The 27,355-nt window shown below is 40.9% G+C and overlaps 2 protein-coding genes and 1 pseudogene across 2 annotated transcripts; all 3 read left to right on the top strand.

The window, feature by feature from the left end:
• The first annotated feature begins 319 nt into the window (after positions 1–319).
• LOC140551511 (olfactory receptor 10J4-like) lies at positions 320–1,279 on the top strand. Its single transcript, XM_072674961.1, has one exon. It carries the CDS (start codon positions 341–343, stop codon positions 1,277–1,279), a length of 939 nt encoding a protein of 312 aa, XP_072531062.1. The 5' UTR covers positions 320–340.
• Positions 1,280–3,471: 2,192 nt separating this feature from the next.
• LOC140551105 (olfactory receptor 6N2-like) lies at positions 3,472–4,428 on the top strand (annotated as a pseudogene).
• Positions 4,429–18,000: 13,572 nt separating this feature from the next.
• LOC140551104 (olfactory receptor 10R2-like) lies at positions 18,001–18,966 on the top strand. The gene has a single exon (XM_072674473.1). It carries the CDS (start codon positions 18,019–18,021, stop codon positions 18,964–18,966), a length of 948 nt encoding a protein of 315 aa, XP_072530574.1. The 5' UTR covers positions 18,001–18,018.
• The last annotated feature ends 8,389 nt before the right edge of the window (positions 18,967–27,355 follow it).

The following is a 27,355-nucleotide window of genomic DNA, read 5'->3' as shown; positions in this document are numbered from 1 at the left end:
GATTAATTATAAACTTATTATTTCAACATAAGTAGTATGTATATATGATGTAGATATTCTAATGCCATTCAGATTTGTAGTTTGTAGTCATTGCTGGCTAATTGTGTTCCAAAGGAGGGAGGGACTCCTGTCAGGTAGTCAGCAAACCACTGATAAAAATATTTCCAGTTGCAAATGTATAAATAGACTTAAGGCTGTTCATCCCACAACAGAATGACTTTGGTCACTGCACATCTTTACTGTTGTGATTTGTTCTGAAGATGCCAGGACTTCTACTTTAAAATAGTTGGTTTAACCTATCACAAATGAGTGTTTGAAAATTTATGGACTCGGGACAAATATGGATTATTTTACTAATGTTACGTATTTGTCTCTGGAAGGTCATGTCGAACTGGAGAAGTACAGATACGTTTACTTTATCGTTTGTCTTGCAGTCTACTTATTAATCATTTGTTGTAATTCTGTTGTTATTTTTGTCATAAGCAAAAACAAACATCTCCATGAACCCATGTACATATTTATTGCTGCTTTACTCTGTAATTCTCTCTTTGGAACGGCTGCTCTTTATCCTAAACTGCTCAATGATTTTCTCTCTGAATCACAAACTGTATCTCGTGAAGCTTGTATTTTTCAGGCCTTTTTCATTTACACTTACGGGGCTGCAGAGTTCACACTATTATCAGCTATGGCATATGACAGATATGTGTCCATTTGTAAACCATTACAATATGCAACTCTTGTTAAAATGTCCACTATCAGAAAGTTTTTATTCTGCTGTTGGTTTGTGCCTTCCTGTGAAACTGGTGTAGGAATGATCCTGATGTATCAGCTTACTTTGTGTAAATTCAAAATTAACAGAATCTACTGTAATAATGGTGCGATTGTTCAATTAAGTTGTGGAGACACGTCTATAAAAACCTCATATGGAATGTTGATCTTTAGCATTGCTGTATTTCCCCCAGTGATGTTTGTAATCTACTCATACATGGTAATACTTGTAGTCTGTTTGAAGAGTTCAGCAGAATGCAGAAGAAAAGCTCTTCAGACCTGCTTCCCACACCTTCTCATCTTCACAAGTTTCACCTGTACCTCATGTTTTGAAGTTATATATGGCAGATTAGACACACATATACCCCACATTGTTGCTATGGTATTGTCAGTTGAAAATATGGTTATTCCTCCTCTACTCAATCCTATTGTTTATGGAATAAAACTGCAGGAGATTCTGAACAGCATTAAGAAGATATTTAGGAAAAAGAAGACACACATATCTTTTTAGACAGACTTAACTTTTTTCCTGTGTATGCAATGCAACATAAAACATTTTTAAAAGCATAGAAAATGACACCCTACAACAGTAATATTAGAATAGAATAGTATTTAATATTGAATGTGTAATGTGCTGTATTTCATCATTCTTTAAAAAAATTCAAATATTTGAGATTTGTCATTAATGTTCTTTTTTTATTCACTCTCATCTGTGCACCAATAAAGGTTATACTGGCATTTTTCAGAAAGCCATTTTATTTTATTTTATTACATTTTATTTATTAAGTTGCATTGGCCTGAGGAAGTGGAGAAAGCTGCCTTGAGATCCTGTATAGATTATAGAGGATTAAATCAAATCACCAAATCATACTCTTATCTTTATCCATACTCCTAGTACCTGTAGCCGTAGGTCATCATCTTCACCAAATTACTTCTATTAAGCATTTACAAGGTAATTAGGATTGAGGGCAATTCCATTCCATCACCCCTTTCCTCACCATTAGGAGGCACTAAGCATATTTGGTTAATGCTATTCGGTTTACAGACTTCAGAGGGTGGGAACAGAAAACCATAGCCCACAGCCCTGCTGTAATGATTAGGTGTGGAGACAGGATGCTGATTATTTTTAAGCCATTGCCAAGGTCATCCCACGAGAAGGACCCTGTGTAGCACCACGGCAGCATTAGGAATTTGCTCCACAATGTTTCTGGTTGTGAGGGGGGCTGGTCACCCTCATCTCATGGCTTTCTCTTGGAAAGAGTACTGTCACATTTCTAGGTTCTCCCTCTGCCTCCATCAAGTCCTTCAACTACATCTCCTATAATACACATCTCCATTACATTATGGTATCATTATACACCATGATCAGTATATAATGATTATGATCAGAGGAGTTTAACAGTATAAATGGTTTGGTAACTTTTATAATCAATAATTAATAAATAGTTCTGATCAGAGGAGGATGGGAAGGGTCCCCATTGTGAGTCTTGGTTCCTCCCAAGGTTTCTTCCTCCAGCTCTGAGGGAGTTTTTCCTTGCCACTGTCGCTGTCGTTGGCTGCTCACTGGGCTCTTTGATCCTTCATGTCTTTTTACGTTATTTCTTTTTTTCTGTCTTTTACTAATTACTAATTATGTAAAGCTGCTTTGTGGCAACAACATTTATAAAACGTGCTATAAAAATAAATTTGACTTGACTTGACTTGGTCACAAAGTCACAAAACACCAATCATGAACTTTTTTCCCTTTTCCCCTCGCCTGAGTACTGATCATCTTCGCCTGTTTCCAATCTCACCTGTTTGTATATATACCTGTTCAGTTTGTATGTGCCTTTGCAACATATTGTCAACCTTTACTGTTGTACACTGAGTGCCAAATTTGTATTGCTAATCTGTGTATGATAAGATAAGATAAGATAGTCCTTTATTAGTCCTGCAGTAGGGAAATTCCCACTGATCCTTGATTTGAAACTGGCCTGGACAATTCCCACTGATCCTTGATTTGAAACTGGCCTGGACAAAAAGTATGGTACCCTTAACTTACTAACTATTTGTTGAGCAGCTTTTTGAGGTAATTACTGCAATCAAGGGGTTTCTGTAACTCTTAACCTGCTGTCTCAAATTTGAAGTGTGTCTTCTCCAGACTGCATGTTTCAGCTCATTTTACAGATGTTCAATAGGATTTAGATCAGGTCTATTCTTTGCTCTTGTCTTTAGGTGTGGGTTTTGGGTCATTCTCCTGCTTTAAAGCTTAAAAATATGTTTGATAAGAACAGATATCTTCCATCAACTGAACGTCTGACCTTACTAGACCTCTAAAGAACACTGGACAGCAGGTACAGTGCATCATTATCTTACTGTAATTTGAGCTCTGAAAAATTCAACTTCATAAGTGGCATAAATATGTGTGTTTATATAAAGGGCTTGATTTCAGTTGGTACATTGTGATGAGAAAATCATTTTCTAAGGATCACAATAAGGCTGTACATCATTACAGAATTTTCCATGCTGGCTAACTTTATCTCACAGCAAAGGAGGGCTGGCCTTGGCAATCTGTCAATCAGTAAATCACTAAGAATTGAGTAACCAGTTGGAAATGTATAAACAGAGACCGAACAGGATGTTTTCCACACCACAGACTGACTTCACAGCCTTCTTCACTTATCTTGAAGACACCTGACTGACATACTTGTGACCACAATTAGACTTCATTCACTAGTGAGATTTATGGCTTTTTTCACAAATGTGACATATTTATCTCTGGAAGGTCATGTAGAGCTGGAGAAGTACAGATATGTCTATTTTGCAGTTACTCTCCTCGTCTATCTGCTGATCATTTGTTGCAATGCTGTTGTCATTTCTGTCATATTTGTAAACAAACGTCTTCATGAGCCAATGTACATATTCATTGCTGCTTTACTCTGTAATGCTCTTTGTGGAACGGCTGCTCTTTATCCCAAACTGCTGATTGATTTACTGTCTGAAACACGTATTATATCTTTTGAAGCCTGTACATTTCAGTCCTCTTTTATTCACATATACGCTGCTTCAGAGTTCACACTGTTATCAGCTATGGCCTATGACCGATATGTGTCCATATGTAAGCCATTACAATATGCAACTCTTGTTAAAATGTCCATTGTCAGAAAGCTCTTATTCTGCTGTTGGTTTGTTCCTTCCTGTGAAATTTGTGTAGGGATTATTCTGAAATACCATCTTAAGCCATGTAGCTTCAAGTTAAACAGAATCTACTGCAATACTGCTGCAATTGTCAAATTAAGCTGTGGAGACACGTCTGTAAAGACCTCCTATGGAATGTTTTCCTTTAGCATCGCTGTGTTTCCACCACTGATCTTTGTAATCTTCTCCTATGTTAGAATTCTCACCGTCTGTTTGAAGAACACATAGGAGTCCAGAAGAAAAGCTCTTCAGACCTGCTCCCCACATCTTATCATCTTCATCAGTTTCTCTGTTACCTCCTGTTTTGAAGTTATCAATAACAGATTAGAAGCAAATGTACCTCATATTGTTGTCATGATAATGTCTGTTGAAAATTTGGTTATCTGTCCTCTGCTCAATCCTATTGTTTATGGATTGAAACTGAAAGAAATTTATAACAGGATTAAGACGATGATTTGGAAAAAATCTGTAGGTTTTGTCTAATTTCGGATTTATCTAAAGAATGTAACTGCAGTAGATATCAGCCCTCAGTTAAAAAACAAAATAATGTTCTGGCTACAGAATGAAATGCTGTGCTGTATGTTTTTCAATTCTGTCACTGTCACACATAAATTGCTTGTATCTCTATTTTTGCACATTTTACTTTTTGACATAATGTAAATCTAGCAGTTGCTCTTTCTTTTTTTTTTAGATTTTACATAGAATGAACCAATAAAAATTATTCAAAATGACATGGAGTAAAACCTTTTTACTTTGACTTATATTGAAAGTTAAGAATGTATTTCCTTCTTCTGTAATATTGCTGTTTTTAAGATACAAAGTTTTTGTAAAACAGCTATGATATACTGTTGCTATCTGTAACCATTTGAATGCTGTTTTGACTATCTTGATGTGTAAACACAATGCAACACAGTCCACTCATGATCATCTGTAATTTGGAGATGTGGATATTTGTGAGCTAATTTTAGGACATTTAGTGCTTTTAGGTGTCATTACAGCACCTGTGATGAGTTAAATGGAGATGAGAAGGAATGGTCTTTGTTACTGAAATGCTACAGTCCTTCATCTGATTTCAGCTGCCATTCATCAACTGTGGATTCAAAAAGGGTTCAGCTTTGTTTATATCTGAAAAATTAAGAATTATAAATAATAAAATAAGATTCTAAGGATGATGAACATGCTGCAGGGTTTATTAATACTAATGGGATTCTTATTTAGCTCACATTTCTGCATCAATATCAAATGAAATCACATTTATTTGTATTGCTCTTTACAAGTGGTGTTGTCACAAAGCAGCTTTACACAATCAATAATTAGTAAAAAGACAAGAAATTAACAACATAAGAAGACTGAAAAAAACTAAGACCCGCAGTGAGCAGCCAAAGCCAACAGTGGTAAAGAAAAACTCTTTCAGGAGGAACCACGACTTATAGGGGGCCTATATAATCTCCTCTGATCAGAACTATTTATAAATTATTGATAAAAGTCACCAAACCACCGCATAAGACTGTTCTACTGCTCAGGTGTACAAAATATTAATAATCATAATAGAATAATTATGGTGTAGTATAACTTAATATAGTCATGGCAGAGACGGTCAGAGTAATGAGAGTAATGACAGGTAATAGTGGTAATATTAATAGTGGCAGATAGTTAAACGTTTATTTAGGTTTGAACATGGTCATTAGGCAGGATTGAAGTGGTAGGAGGGGTGCAGCTGATCTGGTATAGGTGGTGGGGGAGCTTGGTGGTTGGACTAGTGGGTGGCAGCTAGTCTGACACAGGTAGAGGGGACACCCGCAGCCTTCAAGCAGGTCGGGCTGGATAAGTGAGCGTCCATTAACTCAAAGAAGGTAAAGAATAATGAAGGTTCTGAATGGATTTATAGAGAAGAGAAAATTATCAGCAGTATCAGAGCGTGGCTGGCGACTCCGGCAGGTCTGACTATAACAGCCTAATTAAAAGGAGTTTATCATCCATCTGCTCCACCGTCCACAAACCTGAGTGATCGCGTGCAAACAGCAAGGAGACAGCTCCAGTATCTTAGTATACTACAATTCCCTGTGTCCGCGAACCCCTGGACCTACAAACTTTATCTAAGTGGAAACATTAATTACCAAAAGTAAACTAAAGTCTAGTTTTCAGCCTAGATTTAAAGATTGTTTAAGGGGTGGCTCTAGGGCAAGGCCACCAGGGGGAGGCCTCGAGTCACCCCAGCCAGTAATTGAGCCCAATTCCCTACACCTGGGCAGTAGGTTATATAGGCACACAGATCCAGTTGCCCCGCTGCTGGATCTTTTGACTCTGGTGGTCTGTGTTTTTGTGTGTCAGTCTGTGGGTCTCGAGTGGAAGGCTGAGTGTGTGTCACTCCCCTTCATGTGTCTCTCCCGAGTCTGTCTCCCTGTGTCTGTGCAGTGTGTGTGTCTGTGTGTGTGTGTGCTTGTAGCACTCATACACTTGTGTACCAGAGGAAGGCAGGAGTGTCTGTCTTCCCTGGTGTGTGTGCCCGTGTGTGTGTGTGTTTGCACACATACACTAGTGTTACAGAGGAAGGCAGGAGTGTCTTTCTTCTCTGTAACTTCTCAGTTTTCTTGTTTCTTTTGGGAGATCCTTTTTGCCCTTTAGTTGTATTTCCCTCTAGTGTTTAAGAGGTAACCAGTTCTCCCCTGGCGTCCTTTGTTTTCCCGCCTTTATTTCGCATTAGACGCGACGTCTCCTCATTTATAAAACCCACCCCTTTACATTTCTTTTGTTGGCAGCTTCGATAACTGCCGCTTTGGTGAAGCGGCAGAGCGTCAGTCTCGCGACGCAGCGGCCGGGGTTCGAGTCCCGGGTGGTTTATTTCTCATTTCCATTTTGCCTGTTCTAAGATTAAAGACTCTGCACTTGGGCCCGTTGGTTATGTGATCGTGGTAGCTCACTCAGTAGCGCGCTGGCCCTCCAACACGGCGGCCTGCGTTCAAACCCCGCTGTAAGTGAGCACCTCATTACAGAAAGATCCAGCCGATGACATGGACCCAGCAGAGCCATTTGATCTAGAGCAGGCAAATGTTGCTCTAGTTAGTCAGGGGGCAATCGTAGGGAGGCATGAGCAGGCCCTGCAGCAGATTCTTTCTCAGCTGCAGGGTCTGACAACTCTGGTAGCTCAGCTCACTGCCCAGCAACCTCCTGAACCTCCCCAGGAGGAGGCTGTGGCTGCCGGAGCAGCCGTGGTGCCTCGTGCTGAATCCTCTCTACCCCAGAGCGCTACACTGGTGAACCTGGAGGCTGTAGAGGGTTCCTCCTCCAATGTTCACTGGCATTCGAGCAGCAGCCATCACGCTTTCCGTCTGAGCGTGCTAAGGTGGTGTATATCATCTCTCTCCTCACCGGTAGGGCATTAGCCTGGGCCACCCCGGTGTGGGAGTACCAACCTGACGTATGTGCCTCCTCAGCCCGGTTTGCGGCGGCACTGTCACAAACCTTCGACCTCCCCGTCCACGGAGACGAGGTGGGGTCCCGCCTCCTGCACCTGCGTCAGGGAAAAAGGTCGGTGGCTGATTACGCCATTGAATTCCGCACGCTATCGGCGGAGAGTGGATGGAATGCCAGTGCTCTCACCTCGGCTTTCCACCATGGCCTAAGTGAGGAGCTCAAGGATGAGCTGGCCTACCGTGACCCTCCTGCCTCCCTCGATCGGCTCATTGAGTTGGCCCAACAGGTTGGTAACCATCTCAAGGAGAGGCGAAGGGCGCGGAGTGGCAAGGCCTCTCGAGCTCCTTATGGCCCGCCTGCTGCCTCAGGCTCTTTTCAGGGGTTAGAAGAGCCTCCCGACAGTGGTGTCCAACCCATGCAGTTGGGGCGCACTCGCCTGCCACGGCAGGAGCGCGAGGCCCGCATGTGCGAAGGCAGGTGCCTCTACTGTGGGGTCTCCGGGCACCTCCGTTCTGCGTGCCCCGAACTCTCGGGAAATGCCAACGTCCGCCAGGGGAGGGGAGACCACTGACAGACCTGACGGTTCTCCTCAATGCCACCCTAGTGTCAGGGTTGTCTGAGGTCCGCCTGCCTGCCTTTCTGGATTCTGGAGCGGCAGGGAACTTTTTAGATGCCGGCCTCGCCAGGAAGTTGGCTCTGAGGGAGCCCTTGAGGGAGCCCATGCCCATAGCAGCCATAGACGGTTGGTCACTGGAGCCCGGGGTTGTGTCCCACCAAACCCACCCTCTCACGCTGCGAGTCGGTCCTCACACAGATAGTGTTCTTCATTATCAATGCTCCTGGCTTGCAGTTGGTGCTGGGGTTCCCTTGGCTCCAGCATCATAACCCTCATGTGGACTGGCTATCCCGGTCTGTCTTGGTATATGGGCCAGTCTGTCGGTCCTCATGCCTCAAGACTCCTAGGGTTACTGTGGGTACTGACACCAGTCCTGAAGGTTTTGACTCCTCACGAGTACTGGGACCTTCAGGAGGTGTTTAGTAAACGGCAGGCCCAGCTGCTGCCCCCCCACAGACCCTTTGACATTGCTATTGACCTCCTCCCTGGCACCCCCCCCCCCAGGGGTAGGCTCTTTTCGTTGTCGGCACCAGAGCATCAGGCAATGGAGGACTATGTCCAGGAGGCCTTGGCCTTAGGGTTCATCCGGCCATCCACTTCCCCGGCTGGGGCTGGCTTCTTTTTTGTGGGGAAGAAGGATGGAGGGTTGAGGCCCTGTATTGACTACAGAGGCCTCAATAAAATAACGGTCAAAGGCCGCTACCCGTTACCCCTCATGACCTCAGCCTTTGAGGCACTGCAGCAGGCCTCCATCTTCACCAAGCTGGACTTGCGCAGTGAATACAACCTGGTCAGGGTCAAACAGGGTGATGAGTGGAAGACGCGTTCATCACTCCGTCTGGGCATTCCGAAAACCAAGTCATGCCATTTGGTTTGATGAATGCGCTCGCCGTCTTCCAATGGTACATCAACGAGGTCCTCCGGGAGGCTTTGGACAGGTACGTGTTCGTCTACTTGGATGACATTCTCATCTATAATAAGTCCGTAGACGAACACATCGCCCACGTCCGGCGGGTTCTCCAGTTGCTCCTGGAGAACCACCTGTTCATTAAACTGGAGAAATCACAGTTCCATGCGCAGTCAATCTCCTTTTTGGGCTTTGTTGTGTCCCACAACACCCTGCGCATGGACCCGGCCAAGATCAAGGCCGTGGAAAACTGGCCCAGGCCAACTTCTCTGCGCCTTGTCCAGCGCTTCCTGGGTTTTGCCAACTTCTTCCGAAGATTCGTAAGGAATTTTGGCTCCGTGGCAGCCCCTTTGACTAGGAAGGAAACACCTAGGAAGCGTTCGATGCTCTAAGGTGCCTGTTGACCACGGCCCTGGTTCTCCAGTTGCCCGACCCAGACCTTCCGTTTATCGTGGAGGTCGATGCCTCTGAGGTAGGCGTGGGTGCAGTTCTCTCCCAGCGGTCTGGTCCTGGCCAAAAGCTTCACCCCTGCGCCTACTTCTCCCATCGCATACCCCGGCTGAACGGAACTACGATGTGGGTGACCGCGAATTATTGGCGGTTAAGCTTGCTTTAGAGGAGTGGCAGCACTGGCTTGAGGAAGCAAAACATCCCTTTCTGGTCTGGACGGATCACAAGAATTTGGCCTACATCCAACAGGCCAAACGTCTTAATCCACGCCAGGCCAGGTGGGGATTGTTCTTCACTCGGTTCGATTTTGTGTTATCGTTCTGACCGGGCTCTAAGAACACCAAGCCTGATGCTCTCTCTCGCCAGTGGGAGCCCCCTCCTCTATCAAGCACACCCACGACTATAGTCCCCAAGGCCCGGATTGTGGCGCCCATCCGATGGGGACTAGAGGATGCAATCAAACGGGCCCACCTCACTGAACCTGATCCGGGTGGTGGCCCCCCGGATCGACTATACGTACCCGGGCCTGTAAGGGAACGGGTGCTTCAGTGGGGCCATGCGTCCTCCCAGGCAGCACACCCAGGAACTACACGCACGCTCGAACTTCTGCGCCAGCGATTCTGGTGGCCCGGCATGATAGGCGACGTCCGTGCTCATGTAGCTTCCTGTGTGCTCCCAATGCAAAGATCCCAGAACCAGGCCCACTGGTCTGCTGCTCCCTCTGGCTGTACCCACGCGTCCTTGGTCCCACCTGTCCCTTGACTTTATCACAGGATTGCCCCGATCACGTGGCAGCCCTGTGATTCTAGTCATTGTGGACAGGTTCTCCAAGGCCGGCTGCTTTGTGGCTCTTCCAAAGCTGCCGTCAGCTAAGGAGACAGCAGATCTAGTACTCAACCAGGTGGTTCAGGTTCACGGACTCCCCTCTGACATTGTGTCAGACCGTGGGCCCCAATTCACCAGCCGGTTCTGGGGGGCATTTTGCCGACTGTTGGGGGCAGAGGCCAGCCTCACATCTGGCTTCCACCCCCAGTCTAACGGCCAGACAGAGAGGGTCAATCAAGACCTGGAGTGCACCCTTCGCTGTCTGGCCTCCTCCTCGCCCTCTACCTGGTCTGACCAACTGATTTGGGCGGAGTACGCACACAACACCCTCTGGCACTCGTCCCTGGGAATGTCACCCTTTGAGTGCCAGTATGGGTACAGATGGTCAGGCGTTGTCGGAGAACCTGGCAGAAAGCCCGCAGGTCCCTCCTGTCTGCAGTAGCTGCTCAGAAGCGCAATGCGGACAGGAGGCGAAGTCCAGCTCCGACCTATCGTCCTGGTCAACGTATGAGAGGAAGGCAGGAGTGTCTGTCTTCCCTGGTGTGTGTGCCCGTGTGTGTGTGTGTTTGCACACATACACTAGTGTTACAGAGGAAGGCAGGAGTGTCTGTCTTCTCTGTAACTTCTCAGTTTTCTTGTTTCTTTTGGGAGATCCTTTTTGCCCTTTAGTTGTATTTCCCTCTAGAGTTAAAGAGGTAACCAGTTCTCCCCTGGCGTCCTTTGTTTTCCCGCCTATATTTCGCATTAGACGCGACGTCACCTCATTTATAAAACCCACCCCTTTACATTTCTTTTGTTGGCCACTTCGATAGCTGCTGCTTTGGTGAAGCGGCAGAGCGTTGGTTTCGCGACGCAGCAGCCTGGGTTCGAGTCCCGGGTGGTTTATTTCTCATTTCCATTTTGCCTGTTCTAAGATTAAAGACTCTGCACTTGGGCCCGTTGGTCACGTGATCGTGGTAGCTCACTTAGTAGCGCAGCGGCCCTCCAACACGGCGGCCTGCGTTCAAACCCCGCTGTAAGTGAGCACCTCATTACAGATTGAGTCCCGAACATTATCTGGAAGGTAATTCCAGGGTTGGGGGGCTTTAGAAGGTTTAGTAAGAACCCTGGCTGCAGCGTTTTGAACTAGTTTATTGATGTTCCTGCTGGAACAACCTGACAGTAGTGCGTTACAATAATCTAGCCTTGAGGTAATAAAGGTGTGTACTAGCTGTTCTGCATCTTGTAGTGATAAGGAGTTTCTTAGTTTGACAATATCAGATCATTATCTAATCTCCTTTGAGCTACATCTAAGGCAAAATGTAAATTCTTCTCCCCAACACTGCCTAAAACGCACAATAACACCAATGACAGCTGGACAGTATACTAAAAATCTCCCACCCCTATCGACCTTAGCTTACACTCCGTCAGACCAAACGGAGCTTGTCAAATTAACAAACGATCTAGAGAATACCCTCCGATCAACCTTAGACAAAGTAGCACCGTTCAAAAATAAAATGATGAGGCAAAAAAGGCTCGCACCGTGGTACAGTGATCAAACTCGTACCTTAAAACAAACAGTGCGGAAACTAGAGCGTAAATGGCGGACGACCAAACTAGAGGTGTTCCACTCTGCGTGGAAGGACAGCCTTAGTCAATATAGAAAGGCACTCATTAAAGCTCGCTCAGCGTATCTGGCCTCGCTGATCGAGAAAAACAAAAACAATCCCAGAGTTCTTTTTAATGAGATCTCTAAACTTACTAAAAGCCAGGCAGATTCTCAACCCCAGATCCCAACATCTTTAACTAGTCATGTTTTTATGGACTATTTTAATAATAAAATAGAAAATATTAGACAACAAATCCAACCCTGCTTATTAAATCAAACATGGCCGTCACCCGATATAGTTGCTTTAGAACAAAACTTAGTTGTAGAACAAAGGCTGGAAGCCTTCTACCCACTTCCACAGCCAGAACTAGAAAAAATTATATCCTCAGCTAATTGTACAACATGTACACTCGACCCGATTCCCTCTAAATTGCTAAAAGAAATTCTCCCAATTATAATCGGACCTCTTCTAACAATTGTAAATTCATCCCTTAGCCTTGGGCATGTACCCCAAACCTTTAAAATAGCAGTTATAAAACCTTTAATCAAAAAACCAAATCTTGATCCTAGCGTATTATCTAATTATAGACCCATCTCAAACTTAACATTCGTATCTAAGATATTAGAAAAAGCTGTGGCCCAACAACTCTGCTTATACCTGAGTAAAAATGACATGTATGAGAAATTCCAGTCTGGATTTAGACTCAATCACAGCACAGAGACAGCCCTAGTGAAGATTACGAATGATCTCCTTCTTGCCTCTGATCAAGGCTACGTATCTTTATTAGTCCTACTAGACCTTAGTGCAGCCTTTGATACAATAGATCATTCTATATTACTAGAAAGATTAGAGAAAATGGTTGGAATCACAGGGACAGCCCTATCATGGTTCCAATCATATCTAACGGGACGCTTCCAATTTGTAAAGATAAACGATTTATCTTCAAACTACGCAGAAGTAAAATATGGAGTTCCGCAAGGCTCAATTTTAGGACCACTATTATTTACATTATACATGTTACCATTGGGCTCAGTTATAAGCAGACATGGCGTTAATTTCCACTTCTATGCAGATGACACACAGCTCTATATATCAGCCAAACCTGACGATAAATTTAGATTACAGAAAATGGAGGACTGTGTAAAGGATATAAACCTCTGGATGTCACATAACTTCCTTCTCCTTAACAGTGACAAAACCGAAGTTCTCCTTTTAGGTCCAAAAGACTCTAGAAATAAACTATCAGACTTAATGTTAGACTTGGCAGATTCTCCCATCATTCCTGGTTTAGCAGCTAAAAATCTTGGCGTCACATTTGACTCAGATTTATCATTTGAGCAACATATAGCTAATATTAGTAGAACAGCCTTTATGCAGCTTAGGAACATCTCCAAACTAAGAAACTCCTTATCACTACAAGACACAGAAAAGCTAGAACATGCTTTTATTACCTCAAGGCTAGATTACTGTAATGCGTTACTGTCAGGTTGTTCCAGCAGGAACCTCAATAAACTTCAGCTGGTGCAAAATGCTGCAGCCAGGGTCCTTACTAAAACTAGAAAATTTGACCATATCAGTCCAGTTCTATCAGCACTTCATTGGCTCCCAGTTAAATTCCGTATTGAATACAAAATTCTTTTATTAACATATAAAGCCCTACATGGCCTCGCTCCTGAGTACCTGCAGGATCTTATAGTATATTACGAACCATCAAGACTACTTAGATCTCAGGGTGCTGGCCTCTTACGCGTTCCCAAAATTCAGAAAACCTCAGCAGGGGGAAGAGCCTTTTCCTATAAAGCCCCCCAGCTCTGGAATAACCTTCCAGATAATGTTCGGGACTCAGACACAGTCTCAATCTTTAAATCTAAACTGAAAACTTATATGTTTAGTTTAGCTTTTGGTAATTAATGTTTCTTAGATAAGGGCTGCAGGTCCAGGGGTTCACAGACCCAGGGAATTGTAGTACTCTGAGACGCTGGAGCTGTCGTCTCGCTGCTTACACGCGATCACTCAGGTTTGTTGACGGTGGAGCAGATAGATGCTGGTGTTCTCAGGGTACGCCCGTGTCCGTGTTACCTTCTGGCTCTCTCCTTTTAATTATGCTGTGATAATCAGACCTGCCGGAGTCATCAGACATACCCAGATGCTGATGATCAACATTCTCTGCACTCCATAAAATTCCTCTTAGAACTAACTTCTCTCTCTTTACCTTCCCCGAGTAAATGGCCACCCAGCCCGATCTGCAGGAAGAATGCCCGCTGAGGTCCCCTCTACCTGCATCTAACCAGCTGCCACCTACCAGTCCAGCCAGCGGGTCCCCCCCCCAACCCGCCACCACCCATGGCTCACCCGCCAGCCACTGCTGCCTGTTTGGTGGCCGTGCTGAAACCTAGATGGACTCGTGGCTGTCTGCCACTATTAATATCACAACTATTAACTTTCTGTTGTATCTGGTTTTGTAATTTTTATCATTAATGTTTAAAACAGTCTGGACAGAGGAGGATGGGTCCCCCTTGTGAGTCTTGGTTCCTCCCAAGGTTTCTTCCTCCAGCTCTGAGGGAGTTTTTCCTTGCCACTGTCGCCGTTGGCTTGCTCACGGGGGTCTTTGACGCTTCATGTTATTTCTTCTTTCTTCTCTGTCTCTGTTCTTTATTAAGTAATAATTATGTAAAGCTGCTTTGTGACGACAACAGTTGTAAAAAGCGCTATACAAGTAAATTTGACTTGACTTGACTTGACAATGTTCCTAAGCTGCATAAAGGCTGTTCTACTAATATTAGCTATATGTTGCTCAAATGATAAATCTGAGTCAAATGTGACACTGAAATTTTTAGCTGCTAAACCAGGAGTAATAAAAGCATCAGCCAAGTCTAACATTAAGTCAGATAGTTTATATCTAGTGTCATTTGGACCTAAAAGGAGAACCTCGGTTTTGTCACTGTTAAGAAGAATTAAGTTATGTGACATCCAGAGTTTTATATCCTTCACACAGTTCTCAATTTTTTATCTATATTTATCATCAGGTTTGGCTGAGAGCTGTGTGTCATCTGCATAACAATGGAAATTAACGCCATGTCTGCATCAATGGCTGCACTGAGGTTAAGTAGGGCTATTAAAAAGATGTAGCCTTGATCAAAGGCAAGAAGGAGATCATTTGTAATCTTCACTAGGGCTGTCTCTGTGCTGTGACTGGATCTAAATTCAGATTGGAATTTACTCATACATGTCATTCTTACTCAGGTATAAGCAGAGTTGTTAACCACAGCTTTTTTCTAATATCTTGGTTATAAATGTTAAAAAGTTGGAGATGGGTCTGTAATTAGACAATACACTAGAATCAAGATTTGGTTTCTTTATCAAAGGTTTTATAACTGCTAATGTAAGGGTTTTGGGTACATGCCCTAAGATAAGGGATGAATTTATTATTGTTAAAAGACGTCAGATTATAATTGGGAGTATTGACGTATGATGGCCACATCTGATTTAATATGAAGGGTTGGATTTGTTGTCTAATATTTTATTTAATTATTAAAATAGGCATAAAAACATTACTGGTTAAAGAAGCTGGAATCTGGGGTTGAGTATCTGCCTGGCGTTTAGTAAGTTTAGAAATCACACTAAAAAGTACTCTGGGATTGTTTTTGTTATTCTCGATCAGCGAGGCCAAAAATGCTGAGCAAGCTTTAAAGAGTGCCTTCCAGGCAGAGTGGAATACCTCTAGTTTGGTCATCCACCATTTCCTTTCTGCACTGTTTGTTTTAAGGTACGAGTCATTTTACATTTAAGCAGTGTCACTTTGTCTAAGGTGGATTGAAGGGTATTTTTGTAGACCATTTGTGAATCTATCTATCTCCGTTTGGCCTAATGAAGTGTAAGCTAAGGTCGATAGGTCTTGGAGGTTTTCAGTAAATTGTAGAGCGGTCATTGGGGTTATTGAGCCCAATACACTTTATACATTTTATCATAGACTGGTTGTGTGTTTTTATCTAAAAAAAAATTATTACAGTTTTTGGGTTTATAATGAAAGCACTGCAGGTGCTTGAGGTGATTATTAAGAGCATAGTTACACTTACAGAAAACACACACACAATATTGAAGTTTAAACAGGGTTGAATAAATGCAAGACAATGCAGGTTTATATGTTGTATACAGCACATTTTAAAGTCTTTACATTAAGAACAAAAAACAATGTTAAAGAAAAGTAAAGCAGAGACAAAAGAAAGTTTCTGGAGCAATAAATACAAATGTCTTAGACTTGATTTGAAAACTGAAACATTTCAGGCTCATCTAAGATCTTCTGGGAGTTGGTTCTAGTTCTGTGCTGCATAGACGCTAAAAAAAAGATTCCCTGTTTAAAATCTTTAGCATGACTATGAAAATTAAAAGAAAGAGAACAACACAGGTCCCTAACCTCAAACCTTGTGGGACGCCTCGAGAAGTGATAGTATTTTATTAATGATTTCCCAACTTAAAAAAATCTTAACCCTTAGAGCCAAAGGTCGAGTTTGGGTAGATGTGGTCCATTTTTGTAAAAAAAAAAAATAGATTAATCTGTATGAAAACTTATTGTTTAATCAAAAAGGCGCCTTTGATTATTTCTGAATGTTTTGTTTTTCAGGAAATTTATTTCCATAAATTGTCCGTGCAATAAAATACCAAAACTGACATTGTAGTTTCCTAGTTTCCATTTTCTTATACACCAAACAACCATTATTATTATTATTATTATTATTATTATTATTATTATCATTATTATTATTATTTATCTTCCAGAGAAGTTTAGTTTAAAGCAGTAAATAAATCTCACTAGTGAATAAAGTCTGATAGCAGTCACACTGAGTATTAAGTAGTTAAGGTAGTCAGTCAGGTGCCTTCAAGAAGAGTCTGAAGAGTAAAGAAGGCTGTAAAATCAGTCTGTGGTGTGGAAAACATTGCGTCCAGTGTCTGTTTATATGTTTCCAATGGGGGTATTTATTATTAACAATAAAAATAAAAATAATAATAATAATAATAATAGTAATAATAATAATAATGATGATGAAGTGACTGAGTAAAAAAGGGTAATGAAGGAGGACATCTACATCACTAGTTCAGTAGTCTGTTAGTCTGTGTGTAGAAACTATTCATTAGCCAGTATGTTCTGGCCTGGAAACTGCTATACCTTCTGCCAGATGGTAGTATGGTAAATAGGCCATATGCTGCAGGGTGTACTGATTCAAACTGATGTCTCATTGTTTCAATTAAACCAGTTATTCTTCTATTCGCTTTTGGGTCTTTGTTTTTCTCAAGGTCTCTCTGCTAAACTGCTTTAGGACAAATCATGTTGTAAAATATGCTATATAAATAAAATTCAATTGAACTGAATACTAATGGGATGTTTTTTTTTACTTCTCCTCAAATGAAATTGATACATTTTGTCATTACAGATTAGCATTTGGCTATTCACAGAAAGCACAGACATACCTACACACATTTCAAGCACAGAAATAAAAAAAATGCTTTACATTAAACAAGATAACAAATTCAGGTTCTTGAGCCATAAATAGAAATGTTTTTTTTAATCTGAATGATAAAAACTGCTGCATTTCAGGCTTATCTGAGATCTCCTGGGAGTCAGTTCTATTTGTACGTAATTGTACGTTCCCTATGTTTAGTTCTGATCAGTAAATTTATTTCCAGAAATTGTCTATGCAATAAAAAACTAAAACTGACATTGTGGTTTCCTAGTTTCCATTTCCTATACACCAAACAACCATAACATTAGTACCACTGACAGGTGAAGTGAAAAACACTGGTCATCTTCATCTACAGAGGCTCCTGTTCAGGGGTGGCAACAGGTGAACGGTCAGTTCTTGAAGGTGATGAAGGTGTTGAAGCAGGAAAATGCACTAGCATAAGGACCTGAGACAACTCTGACAAGAACCAAACTGTGGTTTGACTGGGTCGACTGGGTCAGAACATCTCCAAAACATCAGGCATCAGGTCTTGTGTGGTGTTTTCCTGGTATACAATGGTCAATAGCTATCAAAAAGTGGCCCAAGGAAGCCTACCAAGGCTGGCTACAGGAGTAAAGGAGGGCTGTCCTTGGGAATCTGTCAATCAGGAAAGCAAGGATTAAGTACCTAGTTGGAAATATATAAACAGACACTGGACACAATGTTTTCCACACCTCAGACTGACTTTACAGCCTTCTTTACTCTTCTGACTCTTCTTGACTGCTATCGGACTTTATTCACTAGTGAGATTTATTTACTGCTTTAAACTAAACCATGGATTATTCTACTAATGTGACGTATTTATCCCTGGAAGGTCATGTAGAGCTGGAGAAGTACAGATATGTCTATTTTGCAGTTACTCTCGTCGTCTATCTGCTGATTATTTGCTGCAATGCTGTTGTCATTTCTGTCATATTTGCAAACAAACAGCTCCATGAGCCGATGTACATATTCATCGCTGCTTTACTTTGTAATGCTCTGTTTGGAACAACTGTGATTTTCCCTAAACTGCTGATTGATTTACTGTGTGAGACACGTACAGTGTCATATGACGCCTGTTTATTTCAGTCCTCTTTCATTCACATATACGCTGCTTCAGAGTTTACACTGTTATCAGCTATGGCCTATGACAGATATGTGTCCATATGTAAGCCATTACAGTACGCAACTCTTGTTAAAATGTCCACTGTCAGAAAGCTCTTATTCTGCTGTTGGTTTGTTCCTTCCTGTGAAATCTGTGTAGGGATTATTCTGAAATACCATCTTAAGCCATGTAGCTTTAAGTTAAACAGAATCTACTGCAATACTGCTGCAATTGTTAAATTAAGCTGTGGAGACACGTCTGTAAAGACCTCCTATGGAATGTTTTCCTTTAGCATCGCTGTGTTTCCACCACTGATCTTCGTAATCTTCTCCTATGTTAGAATTCTCACCGTCTGTTTGAAGAACTCAAAAGAGTCCAGAAGAAAAGCTCTTCAGACCTGCTCCCCACATCTTATCATCTTCATCAGTTTCACGTTCATCTCCTGTTTTGAAGTTATCAATAACAGATTAGAAGCTAATATACCTCATATTGTTGTCATGATAATATCTGTTGAAAATCTGGTTATTCCTCCTCTGCTCAATCCTATTGTTTATGGACTGAAACTGAAAACAATTTACAACAGGATTAAGAAGATGACAAAAAAAATCCACACATTTATGGATTTATATACATCTTAACTTTAGAAATACAATCCTGCTTCCCGTCACTATCTGTAGATTATGCCTCTTTTTTAAAACATTAGAGGAAATTGTCTGCAGTAGATATCACCCCCGCCCCCTGAGTCATCTGTCTTCTGACTACAGAATGAAATGTTTTCTTTAGTTTACCATGAATACAGAAATTGCTGATTACACTGCTGCTAACTGCAACCACTCGGATGCTCTTTTGACTCTCCTTGTGTCTAAATACTTTACTGTCATCTATCCACCAATACACCTATCCATGATCATCCATAATTTTGACCCTTTAATTAAACAGTTATGTGGTTACACTGTAAAATGTGTCATGATTTAGAGGGTTGATTTTGGGACATTTTGAGCTTTTAAGTGGGCCTATGTCATTAATGCATGTGTGATTAGATAACAGGAGACCTTGCTGGAATTATACAGTTTATAGTCTTCATTTGCCATCAGCTTTTATTCACCACCTATAGTTTTGAAAGCAATTTTAGTAGACATGAGCTGGCCACAGCCGAATGAGTCATAGATAAGTTGAATAGATAAAATGGTTAGCTGCGTGTATACCAGAAAAAAAGTAAATAAACATTTTTATGTTCAAATATTCTAGAAATGATGAAGAATTCCGGTCAAGAGTTATTGGTAAATTGCACAGAATGTCAAAACCTTCATCCATTTCAACCAAACTCAGGTAATTAATCAGCAGAATAGCTCCCATAAGCTAAATAAACAGAGCTAAATGTTCAGACATATGCAGAAACAACTTAGTCCTATAAAAATCTATTAGAACAATCACAGTTACAAGAATAGAAGATATAAAATATAATATGTAATCATGCAAAGTCATAATGTGAATAGACAGCTTTTAACAGCTTTTAAATTAGCAATTTGTTTTTATAAATGACTGTAAAGAATCATATAGCCAATGATCCTCATGTACAGTGTGCATTAGTTTAAAAGAAAAACTGTTAATGTAACAAGTGACAGTGTCTGTAGTAATAAGTAACTCATCAGCCACAACATTAGTACCACTGACAGGTAAAGTATAAAACACTGATTCTATTCATCTACAGTGGCTTCTGTTTAGGGGTGAATTTAGTAGGCAGTGAGTGAACAGTCAGTTCTTGAAGGTGATGATGAAGGTGTTGAAGCAGGAAAAATGGACAAGCGTAAGAATCTGAGACACTCTGACAAGAGCCAAATTGTGATGTTCTAGATAACGACTGGGTCAGAACATCTCCAGCACATCAGCAAGCAGGTCTTGTGGGGTGTTCCCAGTATGCAGTGGTCAGTAGGCTCATTGATGCTCATGAAGGCACCACCTAACATCTTGCAGAAAAGGATCTGCTGCTAACATTATTCTTGGTGCCATATACCACAGGACACCTTCAGAGGTCTTGTAGAGTCCATGCCTTGAATGGGCAGATCTATTGTGGCAGCACAAAGGAAGGTTAGATGGTATAATAAGATGGAATAATAATCAATAGCAACTGAGTAAAAAGGGTAATGAAGGAGGACTCATATCTACATCACTAGTTCAGTAGTCTGTTAGTCTGTGTGTAGAAACTATTCATTAGCCAGTATGTTCTGGTCTGGAAACTGCTATACCTTCTGCGAGATGGTAGTATGGTAAATAGGCCATATGCTGCAGGGTGTACTGATTCAAACTGATGCCTCATTGTTTCAATCAAACCAATTATTGTACTGCTGTTCTCTTATTTATTATTATTTCGTGCTATTCGTTCTCGACCAGAGGACGATGTTTCCCCTTTTGGATCTTTGTTTCTCTCAAGGTCTCTCTGCTAAACTGCTTTAGGACAAATCATGTTGTAAAACATGCTATATAAATAAAATTCAATTGAACTGAATACTAACTGGATGTTTTTTACTTCTCCTCAAATCAAATTGATATATTTTGTCATTACAGATTTGTGTGTATTTATCTAAGAAAACTTTAATTACAGCAATTGGGTTCTATGATGAAAGCACTCCATTTGGCTAATCACAGAAAACACAGATACACCTACACACAAAGCAAGGCATTTCAAGCATAGAAATAGAAAAATACTTTACATTAAACAGAAATAACAAATGCAGGTTCTTGAGCCATAAATACAAATGTTTTTTAATCTGAATTCTAAAAATTGCTACATTTCAGGCTTATCTGAGATCTCCTGGGAGTCGGTTCTAGTTGTACGTAATTTTACATTCCCTACGTTTAGTTCTGATTCTGGACTCGACCACCTGACATGTCTCCAAGGGTCTAAGAACTTTACTCAGTTTTACCTAAAATACTTTTTTAACATAAACCAGTCAGTGGACCAGCAACAGCTCTATGCTCACTGGAGGTCAGTGTAAGGATCCTAAAGCGAAGTAATAAGCTCTGTTCTTCTGGTTGAAAATCCTGCAGCATCAACTAGATGAGCTGTTTGATGCTCTTTTTGGGAAGTTCAGTTAGAAGGCCATTAGTTGGAATGGTCCATCCTGCTGGTGATAACAGCATGAAAGAACTTCTTGAGGTCTTGCTGACACTTGTTAAGTGTTTTATCATTGCAGTGCTTTATAGTTTCTCCAGAAAACCTTCTTTAATGAGAACAAGATTAACAAGATTCACTCACTTTTTTCCTGTCTTCACTCCTACCCTCAGACGCCATCCTCCTCCTTCTCCTCTTCCTAATTCTCTGACTTTCTCTAGATTCCACAGATGATGCCCTACAACTTATCAGCGAGACCCATCCCTCCCTATGAATCCAAAGTCTAGAACATCACAGTTTGGTTCTTCTCAAAGTGTCTCAGATTCTTACGCTGGTCCATTCATCCAGCTTCGACACCTCCATCACCTTCATGAACTGACTGTTCACTCGCTCATTGCTGAAAGTCTTTAAGGCTTTGACCCTAAGTGTCTTTTCTAGGGGGATGGCAAAGACCAGCTCTCTCTCTCTCTGACAGCTGTATTGCAGTTTAAGACCCTTACATCACTGCTGTTCCAGCATTTGACCCCTTCTCTTTAGAGAGGACACCAAGGAACTTGTTTAGTCTCTCCACATCCCAAAACTTTACTACTGCAACTTCCTTCTGGCTGGTATTCAGCTGATCCAGAGCTAAGCAGCACAACAAATCTTTAATCTTCCCACGTTCAGTCAGATCACTCCTCTACTGGGTTCTCTTCACTGGTTCATGTTGTTGTCAAATTGGACCAGCTCCTCCTTACCTAAATATTATAACCTGATTCATATGAAGGGCCCTTTGAACTTCAAGTACAATTTCACTCGACCCATTTAAGATCTATTAAGATGTATGGAGTACAAACATCTAGACCGGTGATGGCACCTTTGTAGCCTAAGCCTAAACAATGCAGCTGCATTTTTAAATTTACATTTCAAATGAAATAGCCAAAACAAATCAATTATAGCTACACAAGCACTTGGACTATGATCATAATCATGGAGTCTGTGGATAGGTAACACCTAGAAGACGTTTTCTTAAAACTATTACCAGGACAGAGTAGAAAAAACACAACGTTTTCCTTCCACCTGCACAAAATTATGAATTAAAGACAGAATAACATTAACTGTGGGCCAGAAATCAATAGTACTCCAAAATCCATTCTACACCTTCTGAACTACAGCTCTACCAAATTAGAGGATAAAGCATGAAGCATAAATATTCTACAGGCATTTAAATAAAGCTAGTATCATTACCCAATGGCAGTATATTCAAGCAGTGTCGCAAGTGACCCACCACAAGAGAAGTAATGTAAATACTAATGTAGATACCATGGTAGTTCAAGCAAACAGATGCTAGACTTTGCTTTATCAGTCAACGATGAAGGTAAAATGTGTGAAACTGTATGGAAACAGGTGCAACACAATTTATATATTAATTATTTATCGTATATGTATATGTTCTTAGGAATCGGGTATAGTGTGTGGTGTACTGTATTTAACTGTACTTCTGTATCTGGGTATCAGTGCTGACTTGTATTGGGTAGTACATAATATTAGCTGAGTTTCTGGCTATTCTGAGAGGACAATTAAGTACTTCTGACCAAGAGCTTCTGATAATTCCATTAATGTAAATTTATATGTAATTCTGTGCTATTTCAGGTTACATGTATTATTGCAGTTATTGCTCTATATGGCTGGTTGTCACTAGCTATTAAAAGAAAGGGGGCAATCACATGTTTTATATATAGTTACTGGGTGTTGAATTGGGTGTAGATTTTGGTTAGGATTATGGTTCACAAACATGTTCACAAATTCAGGAATTAAGACAGGGGTCAAACACTCCTCACAACACTGTGACAGGATATCAGATTCATCATCCATTTTAAGAACAATCGTTAATTCAAAATGGCAACGTTTACTGTTTACACTATTGTACTTCACTTACTTTAATCTCTCAGGTCAGGTCCATAAGTATTTGGACAGAGATACAGTGTTAGTAATGTCTCTTGATGTATGGATGGATCTGAAATCACGCAGTCAACATGTTTCAGCTTTAATTTGAGATGTTTAACTGAATTCCTGTATTAAAAATCTCTTCTGAGTAAATGAGCCCAGAGTCTGACTCAGACCACCTCCTCCTCAGAGAGAGAGAGAGAGAAGAGCGCCCCTTAGGACTCTACCCTGATAAACACCTTCATTAGAGAGAGAGAGAGTTTACTACAGCCCAAGACAGCTGTCCACAACACACACCCAGACCACCTGTCCCACAGGGGAGAGAGTGGGGTGGTATCCTGGAGGAGCCACTATTCCCTCTACAGCATGTTTTTGGACACTCATAATAAGACCCCTCTGGACTTTACACTGTTTCAGAAAGTTAAGTCATTCTGAATGAGAAGTAAATAATACCAATGACAAGAATAAGTCAAAGCCTTTCTAATTTTATAATTTTATAATTTTATAATTAAAACATCAAAAGTTCTGTGGCACACATCATAGAAAACATCACAGTCAGACAAAAGACAATTTATTAAGCCTATTTATCAGGTCTCATTCATATATATATATATATATATATATATATATATATATATATATATATATATATATATATATAGCTAGTAGGCAGGAGGGTACATGAGGATGTATATACCTCTAAAGACATCATGTGAAGTGGGGCCTCCATGACCCCGTAACACTGGGGATGTTCATGATCCTCATGTTACTTGGAGCAAGTTTGGTAGGAACACCCCACAAGACCTGCCTGATGTTTTGGACGTGTTCTGATCCAAAAGTCTAGAACATCACAGTTTGGTTCTTCTTAAAGTGTCTCAGATTCTTACGCTGGTCCATTTACCCAACTTCAACACCTCCATCACCTTCATGAACTGACTGTTCACTTGCTACTTGCTGAAAGTCTTTAAGGCTTTCTAGGGGGATAGCAAAGACCATCTCTCTCTCTCTCTCTCTGACAGCTGTATTGTAGTTTTAGACCCTTACATCACTGCTAAAATCCTCACTATTAAACCTACTTAGTTAATTAATACAGGTCTCATCAGTCAGATTTAAGGCACCCTCCCCATCATTCAGTTCAGCCATTACACTTGTTTCCTCAACTTTTAAATCAGGAAGTTTCCACCTTTTCTCTTGACACAGTTCTGTGTCCTCACTAGAAAATGAGAATGAGAATCTTACACATATGGATGATCTTTTAAGTGGGTTTCCCATTTGAAGGCTCTGCATATGTTTACTTAACATATGACTAACACTGTGGTGAAGTTCATTGTCAGGAGGTGAGATAGAGAAAGGATCATTAAAATCCCCTAAAATAAACCCAGACTCACCTGCTGAGCTACGGTTCAAGCAATTTACAGTTCAGTTCAGATGCTTTTGAGTTGTTGGGCTTCAAAACATAAACCAGAATTATTAACAACTGACAAAACTATCTAGACAAACACAGATGGCATAAAATCAACTCAACTCTCAGTAATATCAACCACATCAGTTCAGTAAAGCATCTGGACACATTCAGTAGATCACCATTGACTTTACTGAACTCTGTAAGAAATTGTGTTTATAATCTGTTGGATTGTTGTTTTTCACTTAATCTGGAGAGTTCAGGTTCAGATCTGTAGATGTTCACCTGAGATTTAACAGGTAACATGTATAACACACATTATTATACACTGGGTTGGGTTTTGGACTGATGTCAGGGTTAAAATTAGATGGTTGGGTTGGAGTTAGGGCTATTATAGATTAGGCTGAGGTAGGCTTAGGGTCAGGATCACGTAAGGGTTAGGTTTAAGATTAGAATTTGGTTTGAGGGTTTGGTTAGAGTCATGACTAAGACCAGTTTTAGTGTTAGGTTTTTGGTAGAAGTTTAAGTTTTAAGTATTAGGATAAGAACTAAAATTCACTTTTTGGGAAACTGACTCAAACTGTTTATTTAGTATTTTAAAAGTATAGAAAAGAGCATCATTCAGTCTGCAAACTCCATCTGTACTTTATTTCTAAATTCTTCTGAGAGCCATAAGCTCTGATACAACATGTTTGTATCAATAATTGTTGTAGTTCTGACTCCTATTTAGAAATGTCCATGATTATGAAATAATGACATCAGGTGTAAAGGGACGTTCTCTGTTTTCTTCATATGAATCCACAGAGGACCTAATTACACTAGGAGGGTCAATAATAAGGTCATTAGTCCAGTTTATCTACAGGTCCCCTGTCAAAGGGGTTTACTTTAATTTGTTAAACAACACTTGCAAAACATGCTACTCCTCTGTGACCTCACACAAGAACAACAACACCCAGCCTGAAGAAGACAGACAGAAGAGACACTATGAAAATCCATTTTTAATACCGGTCTATTGCAATTTAACATATTCATCACATGTCTGCTGTAATAAACCCTAATCAACAGTATACTTCTGTATAAACATTCAACTTCTATCTACTATAATAAACCATATTCAATAAACCAATTTAATAAATTATAGTCATCAACTCACTGTACAAAGGCCCATATTGCACTTTCTTAATTCTAATGAATTCAAATCAATGGGGAACCATGCCCTAGAAATTTGCCAGTGTTTTGTATCTTGTATATTTATTATATTCAGAATTCACCCTTTTTTACCTTTCTCAACTCTTCTGAGGGCTCCACGGCAACCAGTTTGGCCTTCCTCAACTCTACTGATAAATCCATAATGGACTATTAAGCCTTCCTCAACTCTACTTAGGAACCTATACTGTTCTATTCAGTCTTCCTAAACTCTACTGTTCAATTTGGCCTTTCTCAAGCCTGCTGAGGAATCTATATTATCCTAATCCACCTTCCTTAACCATACTGACAAATCCATATCATCCTATTCAGCCTTCCTCGATTAAGAAATCCATAATGGATGATTTAGCCTTCCTCATCTCTACTTAGGAACCTATAATGTTCTATTCGGCCTTCCTCAACCCTACTTAGAAATCTGTGCCATCCTGTTCTACCTTCTTCAACCTTACTAATAGGTTCATACTGTCCTATTTGACCTTCCTCAATCCTACCGTGGAATTCATATCGCCCTCTTTCGTCTTCCTCAACCCTACTGAAAAACCTTTCTCAAACCGATTAAGGAACCTATGCTGTTCCTATGCTTTTTGCTGTTGTATAAGCCTACTGAGAAACCCATACCATCCTTTTTGCTGTTGGTCCATGTAATCTTATTCATACAAATCCATACTGTCCTATTCAGTCTTCCTCAACTCTACTGAGGAATCCATACTGTTCAATTTGGCCTTTCTCAAGCCTGCTGAGGAATCCATATCATCCTATTCAGCCTTCCTTGATTGAGAAATCCATAATGGACTATTTGGCCTTCCTCAACCCTACTGAGGAATTCATATCACCCTCTTTCATGATCCTCAACCCTATTGAAAAACCTATGCTGTCCCATTGCTTTTTGCTGTTGTTTAACCCTACTGAGAAATCCATACCATCCTTTTTGCTGTTGGTCCATGTAATCATATTCATACAAATCAATACTGTCCTATTCAGCCTTCCTAAACTCCTAAAACCTAAACTACTATTGGGCGAATAGTAGAGTGGTCACCTTATTGACTTGTGTTTAGTAGAGTCTAAACTTAGAGGTATCTTTAAATTATTAGTCTATTCAAACTAGTCGATGTTATTCTTGGGTAAATAGCAAAGCACTTTTGTAAGTTGCTCTGGATAAGAGCATCTGCTAAATGCCTTAAATATAAATGTACTGAGGAATCCATACTGTTCAATTTGGCCTTTCTCAACCCTACTGACAAATCCACATGGTCCTATTCCACCATCTTCAACCCGTCTGAGGAACCCATACTATCCTATTTGCAGTTCCCTAACCCTACTGAGGAATTCATGTCATCCTATTCTGTGCCCCCCAACCATACTAAGGACTTCATAACATCCT

The sequence above is a fragment of the Salminus brasiliensis genome, chromosome 3, assembly GCF_030463535.1.
Source record: "Salminus brasiliensis chromosome 3, fSalBra1.hap2, whole genome shotgun sequence".
NCBI lineage: Eukaryota > Metazoa > Chordata > Actinopteri > Characiformes > Bryconidae > Salminus > Salminus brasiliensis.
This window is presented reverse-complemented; position numbering and strand designations above follow the sequence as displayed.

Coding starts and splice junctions, on each gene's coding strand:
- LOC140551104 (XM_072674473.1), top strand. CDS start 18,019: ATGGATTATTCTACTAATGTGACGTATTTATCCCTGGAAGGTCATGTA.
- LOC140551511 (XM_072674961.1), top strand. CDS start 341: ATGGATTATTTTACTAATGTTACGTATTTGTCTCTGGAAGGTCATGTC.